This window comes from Myotis brandtii, unplaced genomic scaffold (assembly GCF_000412655.1).
Source record: "Myotis brandtii unplaced genomic scaffold, ASM41265v1 scaffold26, whole genome shotgun sequence".
NCBI classification, from domain to species: Eukaryota; Metazoa; Chordata; class Mammalia; order Chiroptera; family Vespertilionidae; genus Myotis; species Myotis brandtii.
In genome coordinates, this window is record NW_005359880.1 from 2,242,982 (window position 1) to 2,262,764 (window position 19,783).

Consider the following 19,783-nt stretch of genomic DNA (forward strand, 5'->3'; position numbering starts at 1 on the left):
TCTGGTAGTTTGAATTTAGTATAGGACCTGGGGATTTAAATTTTTGCTTCCGATTTAAACCATAAACATTCAGTTTTTTTTTTTAAAAAAAGAAACTTTTTCTTACCCTCGGGAGAATTTTGTTAGGTACCTTTCAGTTCAAGAGGGGATATATTTAGGTTTTCTTTTGCGTAGAGCCACTCGCAGTGATCAGTGGGGCATTTATTTCTCTTGTGGGAATTGCCGTTTACACGGTCTCAGAGGCACCCAGAAACAGATTCAGGAAGTAGGTCATTCTTCCTACCCCCGGCCCCCAGTTTTTGTCTGTCTGACTTGCTAAATGAAATCAATGGTGAGTATTTTCATCAAAACCAGGTCCCCTTTTTAAACCTTGGGCTACAGAAACATGGTTACGTTATGGAAATACTTACTTGGAGGCCTTTCCATGTACCTGTTGAGGTGGGGGGACATAAAGGTGAACTGTCGTCTGGAGCGGTCTTGGGGTGCTCCTTCTGCTCGCCTTAGGGAAACGGACTTTATATTTATGCTGTTAAAGGAGGAGGAGAGTTTGCTGTAGCAGGAGTGTTTGCTGCCAATATTCTTTTTAAAACACTTAATATTTCTGTTTTAAAACTAAATTTAGTCTTAGATTATTTCCATTTCTTTGCTCTTTGTGGTTAAAGAATTGCATTTTAATTTCCCATGAATTGGAGAAAACCTAGTACTTTGTATTTTACTTAAATGTGACTGGATTTATTCCGCTTAGCTGAAAGAATTTCAGTCCTGGTGAGTTTAAGTGTTTTGTGTGTTTTTTTTTCCTTCATATGTAAGGGGGGAGGGGTTGTAGGTAGCTGGCTTTACATATATTTTATCAAATAGCCTTTAGCAGATCACCCTTTCAGTGAATATCCACTGGATAAGCAGCAGTGTGCTTGCTGTCTGTCATAGGTGTTGTGGGTTCTTCCCTAGTGGTACTGCTCACAGTGGTTTGAGCTTTAAGGTCTGTTGTCATGTTTTAAAGCAGGACATTATTGAAGGAAAGTAGCTTAGTATATGAAAATATGGTGAAATTTAAGTTTAAAACACCTCACCCAGAAATTATAACTGCTCAGCATACTGAAAACTTAATATGTAAATGGAAGTATATTAACATTTTATTTCTCATTTTAGAAATTAAAGATGTTTGCAGTAATATAAGAGGAAAAGAAATGCGTTTTGAATTACTAATAATTTTCTAATATTTTCAAGTGTATTCTTTTCATTTTCTTAAAAATTGCATCATTTGGACACTAGAACTCTCATTCTGTAGGAACACTTGTGTGGTCCAAGTTCAAGAAGAAAAACCCTGAATTTTGTTTTCAGCACATTTATTTAGTGACCTGGTATCTTTTAAAAAATCCTCTTTTATATTCTTCAATTACTTGTAGGTGATTTTCTTTACAGTGAATTTGGAAGAAGAGTGAAGTAAACTTCACTGTCTCCTACAAAAAATCTAAAACAGGTGTAGAGGTGGAAAAAAAATTATAATTTTCTGATTTCAACATTTTAATAAGGATGACTTTAGAGACTGGTTATTTAAAAAATTTTGATGGAGAAATGCTTGTTTTTTACTTGATTTTGTGTGCGCTTTCTGGAGATTCATTCTTTATGATACATGTGGTAAATAATTCAAATGCTGGCTATTATACCTTTGATTAAGTAGACCTAAGGGTTGAAGCTAACTGGCGAAAGAACAGTAAGTGCAAAGCAATAATATGCATTTATTCGATAAATCTGAGGGAAAAACAGGTTATTGAAAAAGCATGTCTCCAGAGAAAATATAGGTATTATGCTTCTGTGGGGGTTTTTTGTTGTTATTTCCTACATAGAAGAATAACCCTGGCCTTGTTTTCCCCCCTCCCCCACCAAAAGTATTTAATTCTTGAATACAAAGTACTTTAGATGTAAATAGAATATACCAATTTTTCATACTTGGTCTGGTCATCTCAATCCATAATAGGAAGTAAGTAATGATTCTTCAAATTGTGATAACACTAATAACATTTAATATGCTTCAAAGAAATGGCATATGCTCCTTTTAAAAAATACTTTTTGGTAATATTTCTCATTCTTTATTATCCCTTAAAGTTATTTATCCACCTTCTAACAGAAGGCTAGTTGATCCTTTGGGTTTTATAAGGAACGTGGTGTAGGGACCTTTGGGAATAAAATTTGTCTTTTATTTCAGTGTTTGTAAACACATAAGGGACTTTTTCTCAAGGAAAAAAAAAGCCACAGTATAACACAAGTCCTATCATTTCACCAAGTTCATATTGCTGTTATATAAATAAAGAAAAGAAAATTTAATGGGCTTGCTTTTCTGTGTTAGTCTTAAGTATTCTGATATTTCAAAAAATGGTACATAATCTGTTTATTCACTATCACATCTATTCATTCATTTCTTTTAAAAACATACTCCTTAGCATTTTTTTAAGTATATTTGGATTTTGTTTTCTAAGGAAATGTGATCATGTTGCTATTCTTGATAGTATTAATTTCTACTCTAGACAAAACTTGTTTCACTATAATGAATTTAAATCTTAAATTTCTATACTGGTAATGAATTTTTTTTTTTTTTTTTTTTTTTTTTTAGTATTTATACTTTAGAGCTAGTAAGGATTTCTCAAACATAATCAAGAACACCAATGCGTGAGATTACTTAAAATTACTTAAAATTAAGCTACTTAAAAGCTTAATTCAGAAGAAGTAATAGGTAAAGTGCTTGATGAGGTAGGAAAGGTTGGTGGGGAATATATACTAGTAGAAGTGAATTCGTCTTAGAGAATTCTTGCGAGACTAATCAGTTTCCCAAATAATTTGGAAATAACACATTGCCATTGAAACTTCAGCATGTCTTTATGTAAAGTAATTAGCTACATAGAAATTTCTTGCTTTTGAAGTTCAGATTGAGTCCCTTGTACGTTTCAAAAGATTAGCAAATGGTTTCAAAATTCATTGCAGTGATTAAACTGTTCAAGTAACATTCTTGGCTTGGGACCCATTCTGTTCTACTTATTCTGTGGCTTAGAAGAATGACTTACAATTATGCTTACTAGTATGTAGATGTGAACTAATAGCACCCCCAGAAAAGCTTTTTGCAAATTGAGATCCTCTTTTCCCAATAGTCATAGATTAAAAATAAATTTAGAAGAGTCTGTTAAACATATCCCATCCACTTAGCTAAGCATTCCTTAGTAGTTTGTCTTCTGAGAAATCATAATAAAAGTAAAAAACTTTGATCTCAAAGGAATTTGAACTAAACTAGAAGAAATTTAAATCTTCGAGAAAATGAAACTAAGCAAAGAGTTTATGTAATTTGTCCTAGGTCCTGCAGTTAGTCTGTGGCACAATTAATACTGGAACCTAGACTTTTGAATTCCTAATGCTTAATATAGCAATTCATCCTTTAAATTATTACTACTATAGTAAATTTGCTAATTTTTACTCCAAGACTTAATCTTTTTATGCTCTAGAATTCCTCAGGGTAACAGCAAAGTTAAGTGATTAATTTTGTATGGAGGAAGAGGTTATGGTGAGCCCTTGCCTTGGCATGGTCCCTCCTGCCTTTCCCATTACGGAGTTGGGTCCTTAGCTCCTTCCTGGCTTCTATTCTCATACTCACCTGTGTGAGAATCTCTGAGACTAGATGAAGATAGTCATGAACATTATAGTCTTGGACAGAGGTTGTGTTTAAACTTGGGAAATTTAGTATCTGTATTACCAAGTAGGTGACGATAACACTTAAAGAAATGGTGGTGGAATTAGTTTGAGGGGAAAATTTAATTCAGATAGTTAGTTATACTCATTGAAAATGGATTTTGATTGCTTGGAATTGAAGAATCTAAAGATTCTTTCATGTTTTTACTACCTTATTTTTTTTATTTTTAAATAATGGCAATATTCTACTTAATTGATTTTTTTACTCTTCCAATTTATAGTTTTCTAGTGGATGGGATATTTTTCACTGTGTTCTAAAAAATATAAAAACATTTGAACACATCTGAGGCATTGAATATTTATTACAACTCTTAACAATTTGATTGGCTAAATTGTATACTGTATGGGTCAAAGTATGAAAATTGCTATAAAAGTTAATAGAGTTCATTTTTTAAATTAATTTAGCCTACTCATAATGTGTATGTGTCTGTCTGTCTGGTGTTAATATTTTCTATCTCAAACAATTATGCATGTACCTAAAAGAAAACTAGGTTATTTTTCAAAATTATATTAGTAGACTTGTTAAAGAAAAAAATGGTACTAGGTCTTTTAAACAAAGGGTAAAGTAAGAAAATGAAAATCTCATAATTTCAGGAGACAGTCTCCATTGATTTTCTTTTTAAGAAACAAGGAGTAATGTTTGTAAGTAGTTAGCAAAATGATGTGTAAAATGAAAAAACCTTCTCTCCCCAACCCATTCCCTTGTGGTAACTGTTGTTAACAGAGTCTTGTGCATCCTTTTTGGGGAAAAAGATTTTTATGTATATTCTAGCCCAATTTACCCCCTCTACACCTCTCTGTCTCTCTCGCGCTCTCTCTCTCTCTCTCTCTGTATGTATGTATGTATGTATTTTTTCTTTCTCAATATGACCAGGTCTGTGCCACTCATTTTTTTAATGGACTAACAGTGTTCCATTGCTTGGAAGAACTCTATTTCCATTTCTAGCTAATTAAATGGTGAACTTTTAAATTTCTCCCCAACTTTTTGCTGTGAACAACTTTATGGTGATGAACATTATACATCTTGTTGTTCTTTATTAGGCATATCAGTAGGATAAGTTCATTTTGGCAAAACGGTCTCCAGAGCAGGTAAACCAACTCATATTTTTACCAATAGTGTATGAGTGCACTTAAGACATTTTAATCCCCAAGGTAAAATCTTGACTTCTTACATTTTATAGTTTGAACTTTTTCTAAAAATAGATATTGTTACAAGTGAGTATCTATATAGGTTTAGTTTTATTTTCCCCATGTCCAGTTTAGTGTAATCATTACTGCAGTTTTCCTGGAGGATATTGTTAGAGATACCAGTTCCTAAGGAGACATAGATAATAGTCACATGACAAATGAAAGACTTGCAGTCACATTTAAACCTTTTTTGAACAGATGAAAACCATTTTAAAAAGAAAAAGAAAATAAGGGTAAGGAAAAAAAGGAAATGAAGAGAAATTTTTTTTACGTAGTTGTTTGCCTGGGAGGTATAAAGGAATCAGACTCTAGGCTTTAGTTCCACCTTTTTCACTTACCATGGAACCTTAATCAAGTCACTTTATCTCCCTGGGTTTGCTGATACATAAAATGAGGTAGGTGGGGAACGTATTATTGCCAGGTTTATGGTTATGATCATGTAACTATGCATTTGAAAAAATGTAGTACTATATAAATGTAAACTAGTTTTGCTGTTTTAAATAGGTAAATAAACAAATGCCCTCATTCCATACTGAAATACCCTGTATTAAACTCATATTTTGAAACATAATAATTTTATTTGTAGGTTGGGCAGAAGTAATGTTTACAGTATAAACTGTTTTCAAATGCTAGTATTTCAGAAGCTCCTCTTTTTGTTTATTTAATCAGTCATAGTTTATTTCATTTTAAATTAAATTCATTGGGGTGATATTGGTTAATGATCATCTTTTATTTAATTGGATATAATTACTTTAAAGAAACTAATGTTATTCCTACCCTCCTCAAACCAATACAATGGAATTTTATTTTGAATATAGAAGAATAAAATGTGTGTGTATAGGCAAACCATCCCTACTTTCCCTCCCCCTATCCTAATCTAGATATACCATCAGTCAAATCATGGTTTTTGAAACATTCCAGTATTTCTGATATAATATGATCATTAATGCTATCTTTCAACACTGTGTATTCTATTTTATGCCAGCTATATTCACAAATGCTACCAGTCCTTGAGATATTTGGTATTTTTATTTTACTTTATTTTATTATTAATCCTCACCTAAGGATAGTTTCCATTGATTTTTAGAGAGAGTGGAGGGGGAGAGACAGAAACATTGATGTGAGAGAGACACATTGATTGGTTGCCTCCCGCAAGAGAATAGAGCCTGCAACTAAGGTATATGCCCTTGACCAGAATCAAACCTGTGACCCTTCAGTTTGTGGGCCGACACAGTGTCCACTGAGCCAAACCAACTAGGGCGAATAACTTATTTTTAGTCAGAAAGCCTTTTTTATCAAACTGTTAGATGGAATAATTATTGGAGCGTTCAAAAACGACTGAATGCTCAAAGGACCATTTCTTTTAAGCTCCTAATTTGAAAGAAATACTGGTTTTTCTTCTTTATGCCATGCAAACTTGTTTCAAAAGTTTACTAAAAAGGAAAAACAGCATTGTAAGGCTATTATGTGGATAGTGTATCTGAGACCAGATGAAGATAGTCATGAACATTGTAGTCTTGGACAGAGGTTGTGCTTAAACTTGGGAAATAAAGTATAAATACATGAAATAAACCGATTAATTTTTGAAAATATTGATATGCTGTGCAATAATTTGTATGGTGGTTAAATTCATTTTCAGCCAGAAATGTGTAGCTTTGCCTGAAAGATGTTAAGCAGACGAGAAACCCTTTGGTTACACTAGAGGCCCAATGCACGAAATTCGTGCAAGGGGCTTGGCCCTTGTAGCTGTGGCAGCTGCCTCAGCCCCCGCAGCCCCAGCTTCATCCGAAAGGTTGTCCAGAAGGATGTCTGGTCTAATTAGCATATTATGCTTTTATTATTATAGATTATTGTGTTGTCTCACCCTACTCTTCAGCTTCCCATTGAGGAACTGAATGAAAAAGTGGCACTTGTGCCCAGCTGGTGTGCCTCATTGGTTGAGCATTGACCCATGAACCAGGAAGTCACAGGTTCAATTCCAGTCAGGGTACATGCTGGGGTTGCAGGCTTGATTGATTCCCCCGTAGGGGGCATGCAAGAGGCAGCTGATTGATGATTCTCTCTCATCGTTGATGTTTCTATCTCTCCCTCCCTCTACCTCTTTCTGAAATGAATTAAAAAATATTTTTTAAAAGTAGCACTTGTTTGATTGTTGTGGCAGAGTAACTTGAAAATATACATTACTAGTCTTTTTATCAGTCTTTTGTTAGAATAAAACAGTGCTATAGGCAAGAACATTCTCTTTTAAGAATTAAAAGAAGAAAATAGGACCTTTGAAAAAGTGTGCCTTAAGAGAATTAAGTCATCATGTGGAATTTGTAGTACGTATATACTTACTACAGTAGCATAATGTGGACAGTTTTCAAAATGGAGTTTTAACACCTTATAAAAATTTGTCTTAGATACCTAGCTTTTGAAGTATTGGGCACATTCCTCATTTCTATTTTGTTCTTGCCCTTCTGCACCATTACTTAGAAGAAAGAAGGAAAATACTAGAATATCCCCTAGCTCTTTCTAGTGCTTTTGGCCTTCCAGTGTCTCTTATTTCTGTTGGGCATAAAATAGATAGCTCTGAATGAATGGACAAAGTTTTAGTCATAAAGTTGGTCATTTGAAGCCTCTTTTGAGTTTCTTATTGAATTTATCTTATAGGAGTTTGTTTGTAAATGACTTGATTATAATTTAATTAAGATAAAATAGCCACAAACTCATGTGATGATATTAATAAAACAAGTTGCTAACAATTTTATCTTTAAGTTTTCCAGATGTATGTTGTTAAATTTATGAGAGGTGAAATGTTACAGTAGAAGGAGCATTATAATTTGGAGTCTTTGTGGTCTTCTATCAGATAACCTAACTTCTCTAGAGCATGAAAGGCTGCTTATTTTGTGATAATTTACAAGTATGTTGTTTGTGAGTGAAGTTAACCTAATGTACTGTTTGGTGCTTAAGTAACATTTTAATTTTTCCTTCTGCTTGCTTGCAATATAATTTTTAGTTAAAATGATGTCTTAAATTGTTTCCACCTCCATTCTCACACACATTTAAAAATATATATTTTTATCCCTAACTGGTTTGGCTCAGTGGATAGAGCATCGGCCTGAGGACTGAAGAGTCCCAGGTTCGATTCCAGTCAAGGGCATGTACCTTGGTTGCTGGCACATCCCCAGTAGGGGGTGTGCAGGAGGCAGCTGATCAATGTTTCTCTCTCATCGATGTTTCTAACTCTATCCCTCGCCCTTCCTCTCTGTAAAAAATCAATTAAATATATTAAGAAAAAAATATATACACACACACACACACACACACACACACACACACACATACCTACATATATATTTAGAGAGAGGAAAGGAGAGGAACATTGACCGGCTGCCTCCTGCATGCCTCTTACCGGGGATAGAGCCTACAACCAGTCATGTGCTTTGATGGGGACTCAGCTGGCAATCTTTTGGTGCAATGGATAACATCCAACCAACTGAGCCACGCTGGTCTAGGCTCACACACATGTTAAGCCAGAGATCAGCTTGATAGCAAACCTTGTGCATAGTTTTCCTGTATTGATAGGAGGGAATATTTCAGAAAATTTCAAAATCTAAATCATATCTTTTAAATTACATATGTTATGACACCCATATTTGCATTTAAAATTTGAACCAATTCCAAATTACTGTCTTTGTTTCTAGATTCAGGAATGTTTTCCAATTTTCCTATATGTTTAAATAAATATAATGTCAGAAAGGATTATACGGGAAGTTTTATTTTGTCCTAGACAACTCAGACATTAACAATTATGGTAGTTTTTGGTGTGTTACTAGTTGTAGTTGTTGAATAATTCCTGTTGTAACATTGGTAAGGATTACTACACAAAAATGCTAATTTTTCTTCTTTTTTCCTTCCCCCTCCCCCCCTTAGCCATCTGTTGAGTCTTCAAGTCCAGGTAAGTATTTTCTATACTTTTTATAATCTCTATTTGACTAATATTTATCCTATTCGTTGCATAAAGGCTAGAGGAGTTAGACTATCATCTGACTTGCTTTTCTTCTGAATGCTTCTTTTCTTTGGGGAAAAAGAAATGGATGAAATATTTGACTGCCCATGAAAGTACAGGTGAGGCTGCTGTGAGTTCAAACTCGTGACTGTTTATGGGTTCTCTCTCTCTCTCTCTCTCTCTCTCATGAATTTCCACATATATTTCTTAATAGTTTTTAATTGCTATTTGACTTGAAGTATAAATATATATTATGTGTACTTTTAAAAAAGGAATATGTGTACTTTTAAAAAAGGAATTACTAACAACTTAGAAATATTAGCTTATATAGGAAATTAAAAGTATTTTGAGAGAAAAATTGTTAAAACATTTAGTGAAGGAAGGAGAAATAAAATAAGAAAACAGTCAACAAATGAATATTTAATGTAAATTAAGGAAGTTTTTTTTATATTTGAATAGGATCAGTTTTTATCTTGTGAACACATATCTTTGGGTTTTTGTATTCTTTAAATACAATACAGATTCATTTTTTTCCTAACTTAGATGTTATGATCTTTGGACTAAATCTGGCCACAAATAAATGTGTTTTTATTTGGCCAGTGTAGTGATCTTTAAAAATTTGAATATTTTATATAAAAATCTGTATTTAGGCTTCTCTTAATCAGTTAGAGGTTCCAGCTCCATTGGGTACAGCATTTCTGTGTGGCAACAATTGGTTGGAACTGAATAGCAGTCAGCAAAGAGTTTGGTACCAACCAGTTTTTCTGACTAGTGTCCAGGGACTTTACCAAGAGTACTGCCTTCTGCAGTGAAGTACTTGGATTAAGGGACAGCGTAATGTAGCTAAAGAAGAGAGAGAAAGGGAGCACTCTAAGGCATTGTAATACTTCATTTGAAAACATCTCATGTTGAATATTTAGTTATGATGTATTACTAAAATTTTCAGATTATTGAAGCAATCACTACTCTGTGTGTTAAATTTTAGAAAGTAAATTTGTAAAAATGCTTAACATCATAATAGGCTTCTTTTTTTTTTAAATGGATCAAGGTTCTTTTCATGAACACATATCATTGTACTCCATGTAGTATAAGGCATCAAGTAGGGTGGTTGGACGAGAATACCTCCAGATTCCTTCTAAAAGACAAGTGTGTGTTAAATTGACAGTTGATTTTATCATATTTATTTCAACTTCATGGTTTATAAATATGTTCTGGATAGTTAAGGTTGGAAGTAGTCTGACCTCAGATAAATACTAGATTATCATATCCTTTATAGGACATAGAATTTTTCCTAATTTCTTTTTCTTGCAAACAGAATCATTTTCATTGAAAAAAAAAAAGGTTCTAGTTGGTTTTTGTTAATGTTGTGATATTGCAAATAAACTGAGTTTTATATATTTTTCCATGAAATTTTGAGACATTCATCAGGTAATACATAGGTATAAAAATAATTTCTCCAAAAATGATACTAATGAATGACTTGAGTTTCCATTGCATTTGAATCAGTCTAGGCTGCATTGGAAGAATAGTAGAGCTTGGAAAATATAAATGTCTTTGATGCCCCTTACTGCCTGCTGAATGCTTATACAAACAGATTGAATCTTTAGTGTTTTTTGTTTTTAAATTGGTTTTAGACTAAGAAGATCTTTTAAGATAGATAGTGTTTCTGATATCAGGCTTCTGCCCAAGAGAATATTTATTGTTTTTGTAAGTAATACTAATTATGTAAGTTGGAAGAAATTAGAAATAGAGGCTTCATGTAAAAAAATATTTGGTCCACTGGTGAAAGGCTGTGTCCTTTGTAACATCTGCACTTCGGAATTCATTATAGTAATAATGGTCACATGGCCCAGGTTAGGTGGTTTGTCTATAGACGCTACCAGTATAAACCAATGTGGAGGTATAAGACAAGGTTTTACCTATAAGACTAGTAGCCATTAGAGGTAGGGATTTAGGGAGGGGAGGAAATAAAATAATGTAATGAGTGCACATCCTATATAATAAAAGAGTAATAGGCAAATCGACCGAAAGACGGAATGACCAGTTGGCAGGGGGTGGGACCGGCGAGCAGATGGCGCCAGGCCAGCCAAGGCTCATGCCAGCGGCAGAGGGAGGGGACAGCGATTGGGGGGGCGGGGATGGTGGCGACCAGCCTCAGCAGAGGGGCAATGGCGGGGGGGGGAAATGCCTCCCGCAGAAGCCACTGGCAGGGCCACTCGCTGCCTGTGCCATCCCCTGATTGGCCTTGCCAGTCGCCTCCTGCAGAGGGAGGCCAGACTGCGGCTCAGTCGGACATTCCTGAGGGCTCCCGGACTATTAGAGGGCACAGGCTAGGTTGAGGGACTGCCCCCCGCCCCACCACCACTGAGTGCACGAATATTTGTGCACTGGCCTCTAGTGATATAGTATAAGCAGAATTTATCTTTTGAATGGTTGAAATAATGTGGGATACCTTTTAGTAATTTTGCAATAGGATACAAAAAGTGCTGATATTGGCTTAATTCTAAAACATAATATTTATTTTCACAGTGCATCAGACTCCCTACCCATAATAATTTATTTTTAAGATCTTTTTTTCCCCCTAGGAGACAGCCTAACAATGGGCCTTAGTAATTAACAAAAAGGAATAGGGTGATTATTTGGTCCCAAAGAACAAGGTAAAAAGAAGTCATAAAATAAAGAAGTCATATGAAGGCAAGAAAAAATTGGAAGTTTATAAAAAACAGTTACAGTGTATATGTAGGGAAAAGAATTAGAGTGAGAAGAGAGAAAAGGTTCACCTAAGGTATTTCTTGTAGGGAGGGGGAAGTGACAAAACTTTAAATGTAATTGGCCTTGAATATAATGACAAAAAAGTGAGGGGCTTCAGGTAAATCATATGATACTCATGTGAGCTTGATTTTTTTCTGTTGTTGTTGGTAAAGGAAGGTAAGTAGTCAGGAATTAAACATAGTTATTTTGACAATATTTGCATCTAATAGGAATTATATTATGACTAGAGGCCCAGTGCACGAAATTCGTGCATTCAGGCGGGGCGGGGGGGAATCCTTCAACCCAGATTGCGAGAGGGCACAAGCCAGGCCGAGGGACCCCACCGGTGCACGATCGGGACCACGATCGGGACCGGGAAGGGACGCAGGAGGTTGGCCAGCTAGGGAGGGACTGTGGGAGGGCTCCAGGTCATGTCCGGCCCATCTCTCTTAGTCCGATTTGCTGGACCCGAGCAGCAAGCTAACCTATTAGTGGTAGCATCCGCCCCCTGGTGGTCAGTGCACGTCATAGCAAGTGGTTGAGTGGCCTTAGCATATCATTAGCATATTATGCTTTGATTGGTTGAATGGACAACCGGACACTTAGCATATTAGGCTTTTATTATATAGGATTAGTATAATAGTATACAAAAGGGTTGTATGAAGGTTTTTTAATTGTCTTTCTGCATATAAGAGAGAAGAAAAGTATAGTATCATTTGTAGGAATACATAATTGTTAACTAAGTCTCCTAGGAGATTGATTGCTAGGTGAACTGAAAAGTTTTGGGAGCATTTTCCATTAAAAATTCAGAAAGAAGAGATAATGATTGAAACAGCAAAAACTACAACTAAATTAGTGGTTCTTAAACTGTGCAAGTCCCTCAACCAGTACTAAAATGCCCTAATTATGCCATGTTTTTCTTAATTTTTCAAAAGAAGTTATGATAATATGCTTTTCTAAATGTTTTATTTTGTAAATCATTCTAAAACTTTGATAATTTATTAACTCTTCTGTGCTGTACTATAGGATGAGACCTGATTTAGCAATTACATATCTAGTTATTTTATGTTTAATATCAGTATTTTATTATGTTCCTCAGAGTGTACCATGACTTCTAAGTATTTTGCTTTCTAACCTGGCTTGCTGTTCACTCATTATAGTCAACAGAGGCTCTTTTCAAGTATTCTCTGAGGCAGGATACCTACTGTTTCTGAGGCTGTGCCTTACCGGAGGCTTGGAGTGCAGTAAAAGCACAGGCTTTGGAATTAGCAGGCCCAGGATTCAAATTCCATCCTTGCCACATACTGGTTCTAAGAGTTTAAACAAGCTACTTAACTCTGAACCTCAGGTTTTTCTTTTTGTTCTTCATAGGATTGTTTGCTTAAATGAAATGATGTATATGAAGTGCTTGAGCATAGTATTTGGTACATAGTAAGCACTCCAAAAATATTTCTTATTCTAAAAAGTGTGGGAGGTGACAAGAACCCGGAGCCTTCTGTATTTCCTTATCCCTAATAGCAGGGGTCCTCAAACTACGGCCCGCGGGCCACATGCAAATACAAATATTGTATTTGTTCCCATTTTGTTTTTTTTACTTCAAAATAAGATATGTGCAGTGTGCATAGGAATTTGTTCATAGTTTTTCTTTAAACTATAGTCCGGCCCTCCAACGGTCTGAGGGACAGTGAACTGGCCCCCTGTTTAAAAAGTTTGAGGACCCCTGCAATAGTCTGTATTTAAACAAATCAGCATCTGTATCACTTTGTTTTACTTATTGGTTCTTTTACTGGAGTAAAAAGGAGGAGTAGGTGCATCTGCTAATACAACTTTTAACAGTTTAAACTTAAATTGATTATTTTAATGTTAAATAACTCATTTGTTCATTAGTAAACAATGCTTTTGCAAACTTAAGTCCATGTTTAACAATAGCCAAATGGGATAGTTTACAGAATATGTATGCCCTAGCATTTGCAATTCAGTATTATAAGGCTTGACCTATTGAGTACAGCAGTGTTCTCCAACCACCAGGCTAAAAATAGATTAGCTTACACATCAGTTACCTACTAGCTAGGCTATTTTTAATGCCTTTCATAAGAGTTTTGTATGCAATTTTAGTACATTTTGCTTCTATAGTTTATCTTTGAGTTATTTCATATAAAAATCATCCAAGTAAGTTAAGGGCAATTATCTATATACTGGAATAAATTTTCATGAAAGTGCTAATAGAAGAGTAATATTTGAGTGCAGCTTTGTTTTCATTAGATTATATGTTAAGATGACTATATATTTCACATGAATATATACTCTCAGGGGCCATAAGGGTTCATACTCATCGAGTCTATTAAATATTGATCAAATGATTAAGAATTGTGATTCTTATTTTGTAGTTGTACCTGTGTATAGAGATGAGAAAGGCAAAAAATAATCCCTTAGAGGAGGTTTGCGGGGAGATATGAGTAATGGCAAGAATTTCAGAAAACAATAAATAATATTTTCTGTGCATAGCTTTTCTTTGGTACTGTTATTTGATTTATATCAGCTTCCGATGTCATATACATTATATTAATATTAATGAGGTACACTTAATTTGATTTACCAAACTTTTAAAAATATTCTTTACCAGGAGGTTCAGCAACATCAGATGACCATGAATTTGATCCATCAGCTGACATGCTGGTTCATGATTTTGATGATGAACGAACATTAGAAGAAGAAGAAATGATGGAAGGAGAAACAAACTTCAGTTCTGAAATAGAGGATCTTGCAAGGGTAAATAACAATAAGAATTAGAGGATGAAGTGTTTATAACTTTTTTTGTGGAGAGAGGAAACACTTGAAATTTTGGTTCTCTGCCTGTGTTTGGGGAGAAAAAGGATGTTGATAGAGTTGACTGAAAAATTCTATGTGATCATAGGTGGTATGTATAAAGTTTGAAATGAAAGGCCTTTTTTTAAAGAAGTAACTTCATTATGTAAAATAGAATTCAAGTAGTTAACTTTTATAAAACATCACAGGTATCGGGTCAAAAATGGACTATAAAAGGATCCTAAATATCTTCTTACACACCTTCTGTCCTCTCCCAATTACTGTACCTTTTATTTTTACCCACCTTCACAGCCAGAATTTAAGAGTGATTATCATCTTCCTTATTTCCCAGACAACAATAAATGATTCTTACATGATACTTGCTAAATCTTTAAGTACTTCAGTTAGCACATAGTAGGAACACTTATTTGAATTTAAAAGAGCTGCAGCAGAATTGATTTTGTTTTTTGTAGTTTTAGCCCAATGTTGGCTACAAGATTTTCACTTTATACCTTAGATCAGCGGTTCTCAACCTGTGGGTCACGACCCCTTTGGGGGTCGAACGACCCTTTCACAGGGGTCGGCTAAGACCATCGGAAAACATATATAATTACATATTGTTTTTGTGATTAATCACTATACTTTAATTATGTTCAATTTGTAACAATGAAATTGGGGGTCACCACAACATGAGGAACTGTATTAAAGGGTCGCGGCATTAGGAAGGTTGAGAACCACTGCCTTAGATCAAGTAAGTTAACTTTTCATACCACTGTCAAACTCTAAATGTTGTATTCCACAGTGGGTCATGACTATTGCTTACTAATTTATTGCTGCTGACTGTTGCTTACTAAATTGATATTGAGTGACAGAAGTTAAGATAAAAGTTAATATCTAAACAGAAGCATAATATCACTATATAGTTTGTTTTTAAATATATGTATTTTTAAATTGATTCAGAGAGAGGAAGAGAGAGGAAAAGAAGGATAAAAACATCAATGATGAGAGAGAATCGTTGATCGGCTGCCTCCTGCTGGGTATCGAAACAAGACATTGTGGTTCATGGGTGGATGCTCAACCACTGAGCCACACCAGCCGGACTATAGTTTGTTTTATATTAAGTAAGCATTTTCTTGATGGAATAAGCAAGGATTATTTTGTTTACACATGATAGAACCCACCTAAAACTAACTTTAAGAATACATTTTAGATGTATATTAGAACTTTTTTAGAACTTTATTTTTTTTATTTTTTAGAAGTCATATGAATGAGTATCTGAGTCCAAGGAATGTCTAGAACCAGAGATTCAGTGTCACTAGGACCCCTCAATCACTCTTAATCCATGGTTAAACCTGTTGGTTTCTTCTGCAAGATCTCTTGAGTTTTTTCTTTACCATAACCGTTCATTTAGTTTAGGTTCTAATTATACTACATGTGATTTACAGCAGTGAATTCCAACTTAGCTTAGTCTTCCTGGCAAACGAAATCTCTCCCTGCCTAAGTCCATCTTGAACATTTGGTTGTATTTTCCCTAAGCCCTAACATTGTGTCAGTCACTGTTCAACACCTACTTTCAAACCAAGTCAAAAGTAGAATATGACAGATTTTTTTAGAAACAAAGTAAGACTAGAGAAAATAGTTTAAAATACCAGCCCTAACTTTCTTTTTGTTATTATAGATACCCTCTGCTCTTATACAGTAACCTACTTACCATTTTTTTTCTATACTTGTGTAGTTTTTTCTGAATTGATTGACTTTCTCTCCATTTCTATTACTGTTTTTTTCAAATTAAAGTGGTTCTCCAAATGCACTGTGATGAGCTACTTTTGACTCTCCTCAGTTCTCTGCCTAGTCAATATTGGAGGTGTTGGTAAATTTTTCTTTGAGAAAGAAATTTTTATAAAGTAAGTCATACTTCTCAAATATGTATCCAAGAAGGAAAAATCTAACCTAACGATGGATGTCAGACATAAAGATTTCTTTCCATGAAGTTAGTATGACACCTGTTTTTTTGACACATAACTGAGCTAGATGACAGATATCAGTGATAAGCCTTATTAAAGATAATGATCAATCTTTATTACCTTCCACTGGAAAGGCTGATGTGCAGGTAATTTTATCTTAGAACTAGGAGCTAATTGGTTCTTAAGCTGATCTCATACCAGCAGCATCAGTATCACCTGGAACTTATTTTAAAAAATGCAGATACTCACACCCTACCTCAACTTAACTAGATCAGAAACTATAGGGTGGGACTCAATAGTCTGTTTTAATAAGCTCTCAAGGTGATTCTGTTGTCCTTGAATAAGACAGAACAAATGGTCGAGAGCCCTAGGACATTTATTTAGTAATCTGCCTGTTTTGTGTTATTTCTCAAGGTATCAGTTAACTCAGTTGTAAAAAAGTAGAGGTAATACTAACATATATTAGGATAATTTTAAAGATGAAATGAACATGAAACTTAAAGTGTTTCTCCTGGTTTGGCCCTTACTCTTACTAGTGACTTCAGGGCCTCTTGTTCATAATAGTGACGTCAGTTGTTAAACCTGCTTCTAATTTGTGGTGCAGAATGAGTTTATGCAAAGTATGAGCTGGGATTAGGATGTGTAGTTATTGTAGTAAAGTCTCTTGTCAGTGCATGATGTTTCCTTCTATTTGGTTTTCTGAATATTTATAAATAAGAGTAACAAACATTCCCATCTGGTACTTTTAAAGATCTAATAAGATTGTAATATTCTCACTGTGCTTTTATTTCTCTCTCTGAAATGCCTGGCATATAGAAGATACTTTATGGCAGCTATTTGTTATTATCCTATCTAATAAAGAGGGAATATGCAAATTGACCGCCACATCACCACGAAGACAGCGGCCCCCATAGCCACAAGTTGGGGGTGCTCAGCCCTGCCGGGAGGATGGCAGGCACAGGTCCGGCCACTCCTTGTGCCTGCTGCTGGCGTCCCACAGATCTTTTAGCCCACCCAGGGGGGCGGAAGGCGCATGATGTGGCCAGACCTGCCCTCTGCCCCCCAGTCGCCCAGGGCCAGCCCAAGGTGCAGGCAAGCCTCAGATGGCGGCTGCCCAGCTGACGCCCGACGTACAGGCAAGCCTCGGATGGCAGCTGCCTAGCCAGTGTCTGAGGTGCAGGCATGCCTTGAATATTGGCTGCCCAGCCACCTAGGGCTGGCCTGAGGCGCAGGCAAGCCTTGGATGTTGGCTGCCCAGCTGTCCAGGGTGGGCCCAAGGCACAAGCAAGCCTTGGATGTCAGCCGCCCAGGGCCGCCCAAGGCTCAGGTAACCAGGGCTGACCAAGGCTTGCACTGCCGGCAGTGGCAGCAGCAGAGGTGTGATGGGGGTGTCGCCTTGCCCTGATTACCGGCTCGCCTCCTGCCCCTGAGGGCTCCCGAACTGTGAGAGGGGGCAGGCCGGGCTGAGGGACACCCCCCTCCAGTGCATGAATTTTCATGCACCAGGCCTCTAGTCCTATATAATGAAAGGCTAATATGCAAATAGACTGAACGGCAGAACAACCAGTCTCTGACGCGCACTGACCACCTGAGGGCAGACGCTCAATGCAGGAGCTGCCCTCTGGTGGTCAGTGCGCTCCCACAGGGGGAGCGCCACTCAGCCAGAAGCCACTCTCACAGCTGGCGAGTGCAGCAGCGGTGGTGGGAGCCTCCCCTGCCTCCGTGGCAGTCAGACATCCCCCAAGGGCTCCCGTACTGTGAGAGGGCGCAGGCTGGGCTGAGGGACCCTCCCACCCCCTGAGTGCACGAATTTTGTGCACCAGGCCTCTAGTTGTGTAAAAAAACAGTATTTTCTTTCTCTTTCTCTTACTCTAGTTTTTTCTTGATTTTGAAGTTCTGTTTTACTTCTCAAATCCTGACTAATTCCCAAATTTCTGTCTCGTACATGGACCAGATATCGGCATGGACTAGATCCTTGAACAACTTAAACACTGTGCTACTGCACTTTGAGAATCACAATACGAGATGTCAGTTAACTATGCCACCTGGTCTATCAGCTAGGGTGGTAATACCTTGCCTGACATAGTTAACATTTTTCAAGCTGTGGCTACAGCAGGCCATTAGGGATTTCACTTTCAGAAACAGATTCACAAACTGACTTATAATTAGAACATCCATTTATGATATGAAGTAGAAGTTAACATTTTCTTCTTATTTCTGTAAGAAAACTTTTAAAAATTATAATCATTAGTCGTTTCTTTTTTTTTTTTCTTTTTTCTTTTTTTTTTAAAGCCTACAGCACCCGGTATTCCCAGGCGGTCTCCCATCCAAGTACTAACCAGGCCCGACCCTGCTTAGCTTCCGAGATCAGACAAGATCGGGCACGTTCAGGGTGGTATGGCCATAGACTCATTAGTCATTTCTTGCACACGAATTCTGGGTGTGATGGGAGTTAATTGTATGATATAAGTGATTTGCGTCATTGGATTTATATCATCCAGTTCAATGTACCCTTCTCTACCACAACAATGTATTTAACATATAGGCTAGACTTATTTCTGCCTATGAATAAGACTACAAGACTGCTGGAGAAATATAGAACACTAGAGGCCCATCAGCCTGGCCTTCAGGGATCAGGCCAAAACCAGCCCGGTGCATGGATTAGTCCAGGTTGTGTCCGGCCTGTCTGGCCCAGTCCTGATCGGGGCCAGGAAGGGACCGTGGGAGAACTCCAGGATTTTTCCAGCCCATCTTGCCCAGTCCCCATCGGCCAGACCCTAGCAGCAAGCTAACCTACCAGTTGGAGCATCTGCCCCCTGGTGGTCAGTGTGCATCATAGTGACTGGTCGAATAGTCGGACACTGCATATTAGGCTTTTATTATATAGGATGTCTTATTTCATGATACTCTTTTTAAACTGACTCTTTCTATTAAGGGGTGTGTGTGTGTGTGTAATATGTTCACATGAATGGGTTAAATTTTCCTTTTTTAATCAGAATTCTGTCATGTTTCCCTGATACTTGATTTTGTAGTCATATTGATTACTGATAAGAGTACCTTCTGCAGGAAGCTAATTTCATTTCACTAACATGGATATTTTTTTATTTCACCCTCAGGATATGTTTTTGTGGGGTTTGGGGGAAGTCCCTGGCTGAGAGTATGGACTTTTGGAATTAGACTTGAGATCTGGCCACATAAGTTATTATTTACTAGAAGCCCAGAGCACAAAAATTGGTGCACTCGGGGGGCGGTGGGGAGAGGGGGCCCCTCAGCCCATCCTGTGCCCTCTCGCAGTCTGGGACCCCTCAGGAGATAATGACCTGCTGGCTTAGGCCTGCTCCCGGGTGGC

At 36.7% G+C, this 19,783-nt stretch overlaps 1 protein-coding gene across 6 annotated transcripts in view; it reads left to right on the plus strand.

Moving 5' to 3' along the window:
- The window catches only part of MIER1 (mesoderm induction early response 1, transcriptional regulator), a 57,468-nt gene that overhangs the window by 6,530 nt on the left and 31,155 nt on the right, over nucleotides 1-19,783 (plus strand). For 3 of the 6 annotated variants that reach the window (XM_005868034.2, XM_005868038.2, XM_014541071.1), the window contains 3 exons: nucleotides 8,839-8,863; nucleotides 8,997-9,033; nucleotides 14,289-14,434. In XM_005868034.2, the coding sequence (XP_005868096.1) occupies nucleotides 8,839-8,863; nucleotides 8,997-9,033; nucleotides 14,289-14,434 (208 nt within the window). The remainder of the gene's footprint in view (nucleotides 1-8,838; nucleotides 8,864-8,996; nucleotides 9,034-14,288; nucleotides 14,435-19,783) is intronic. The other 3 variants (XM_005868035.2, XM_014541073.1, XM_014541072.1) reach the window with 1 other exon arrangement.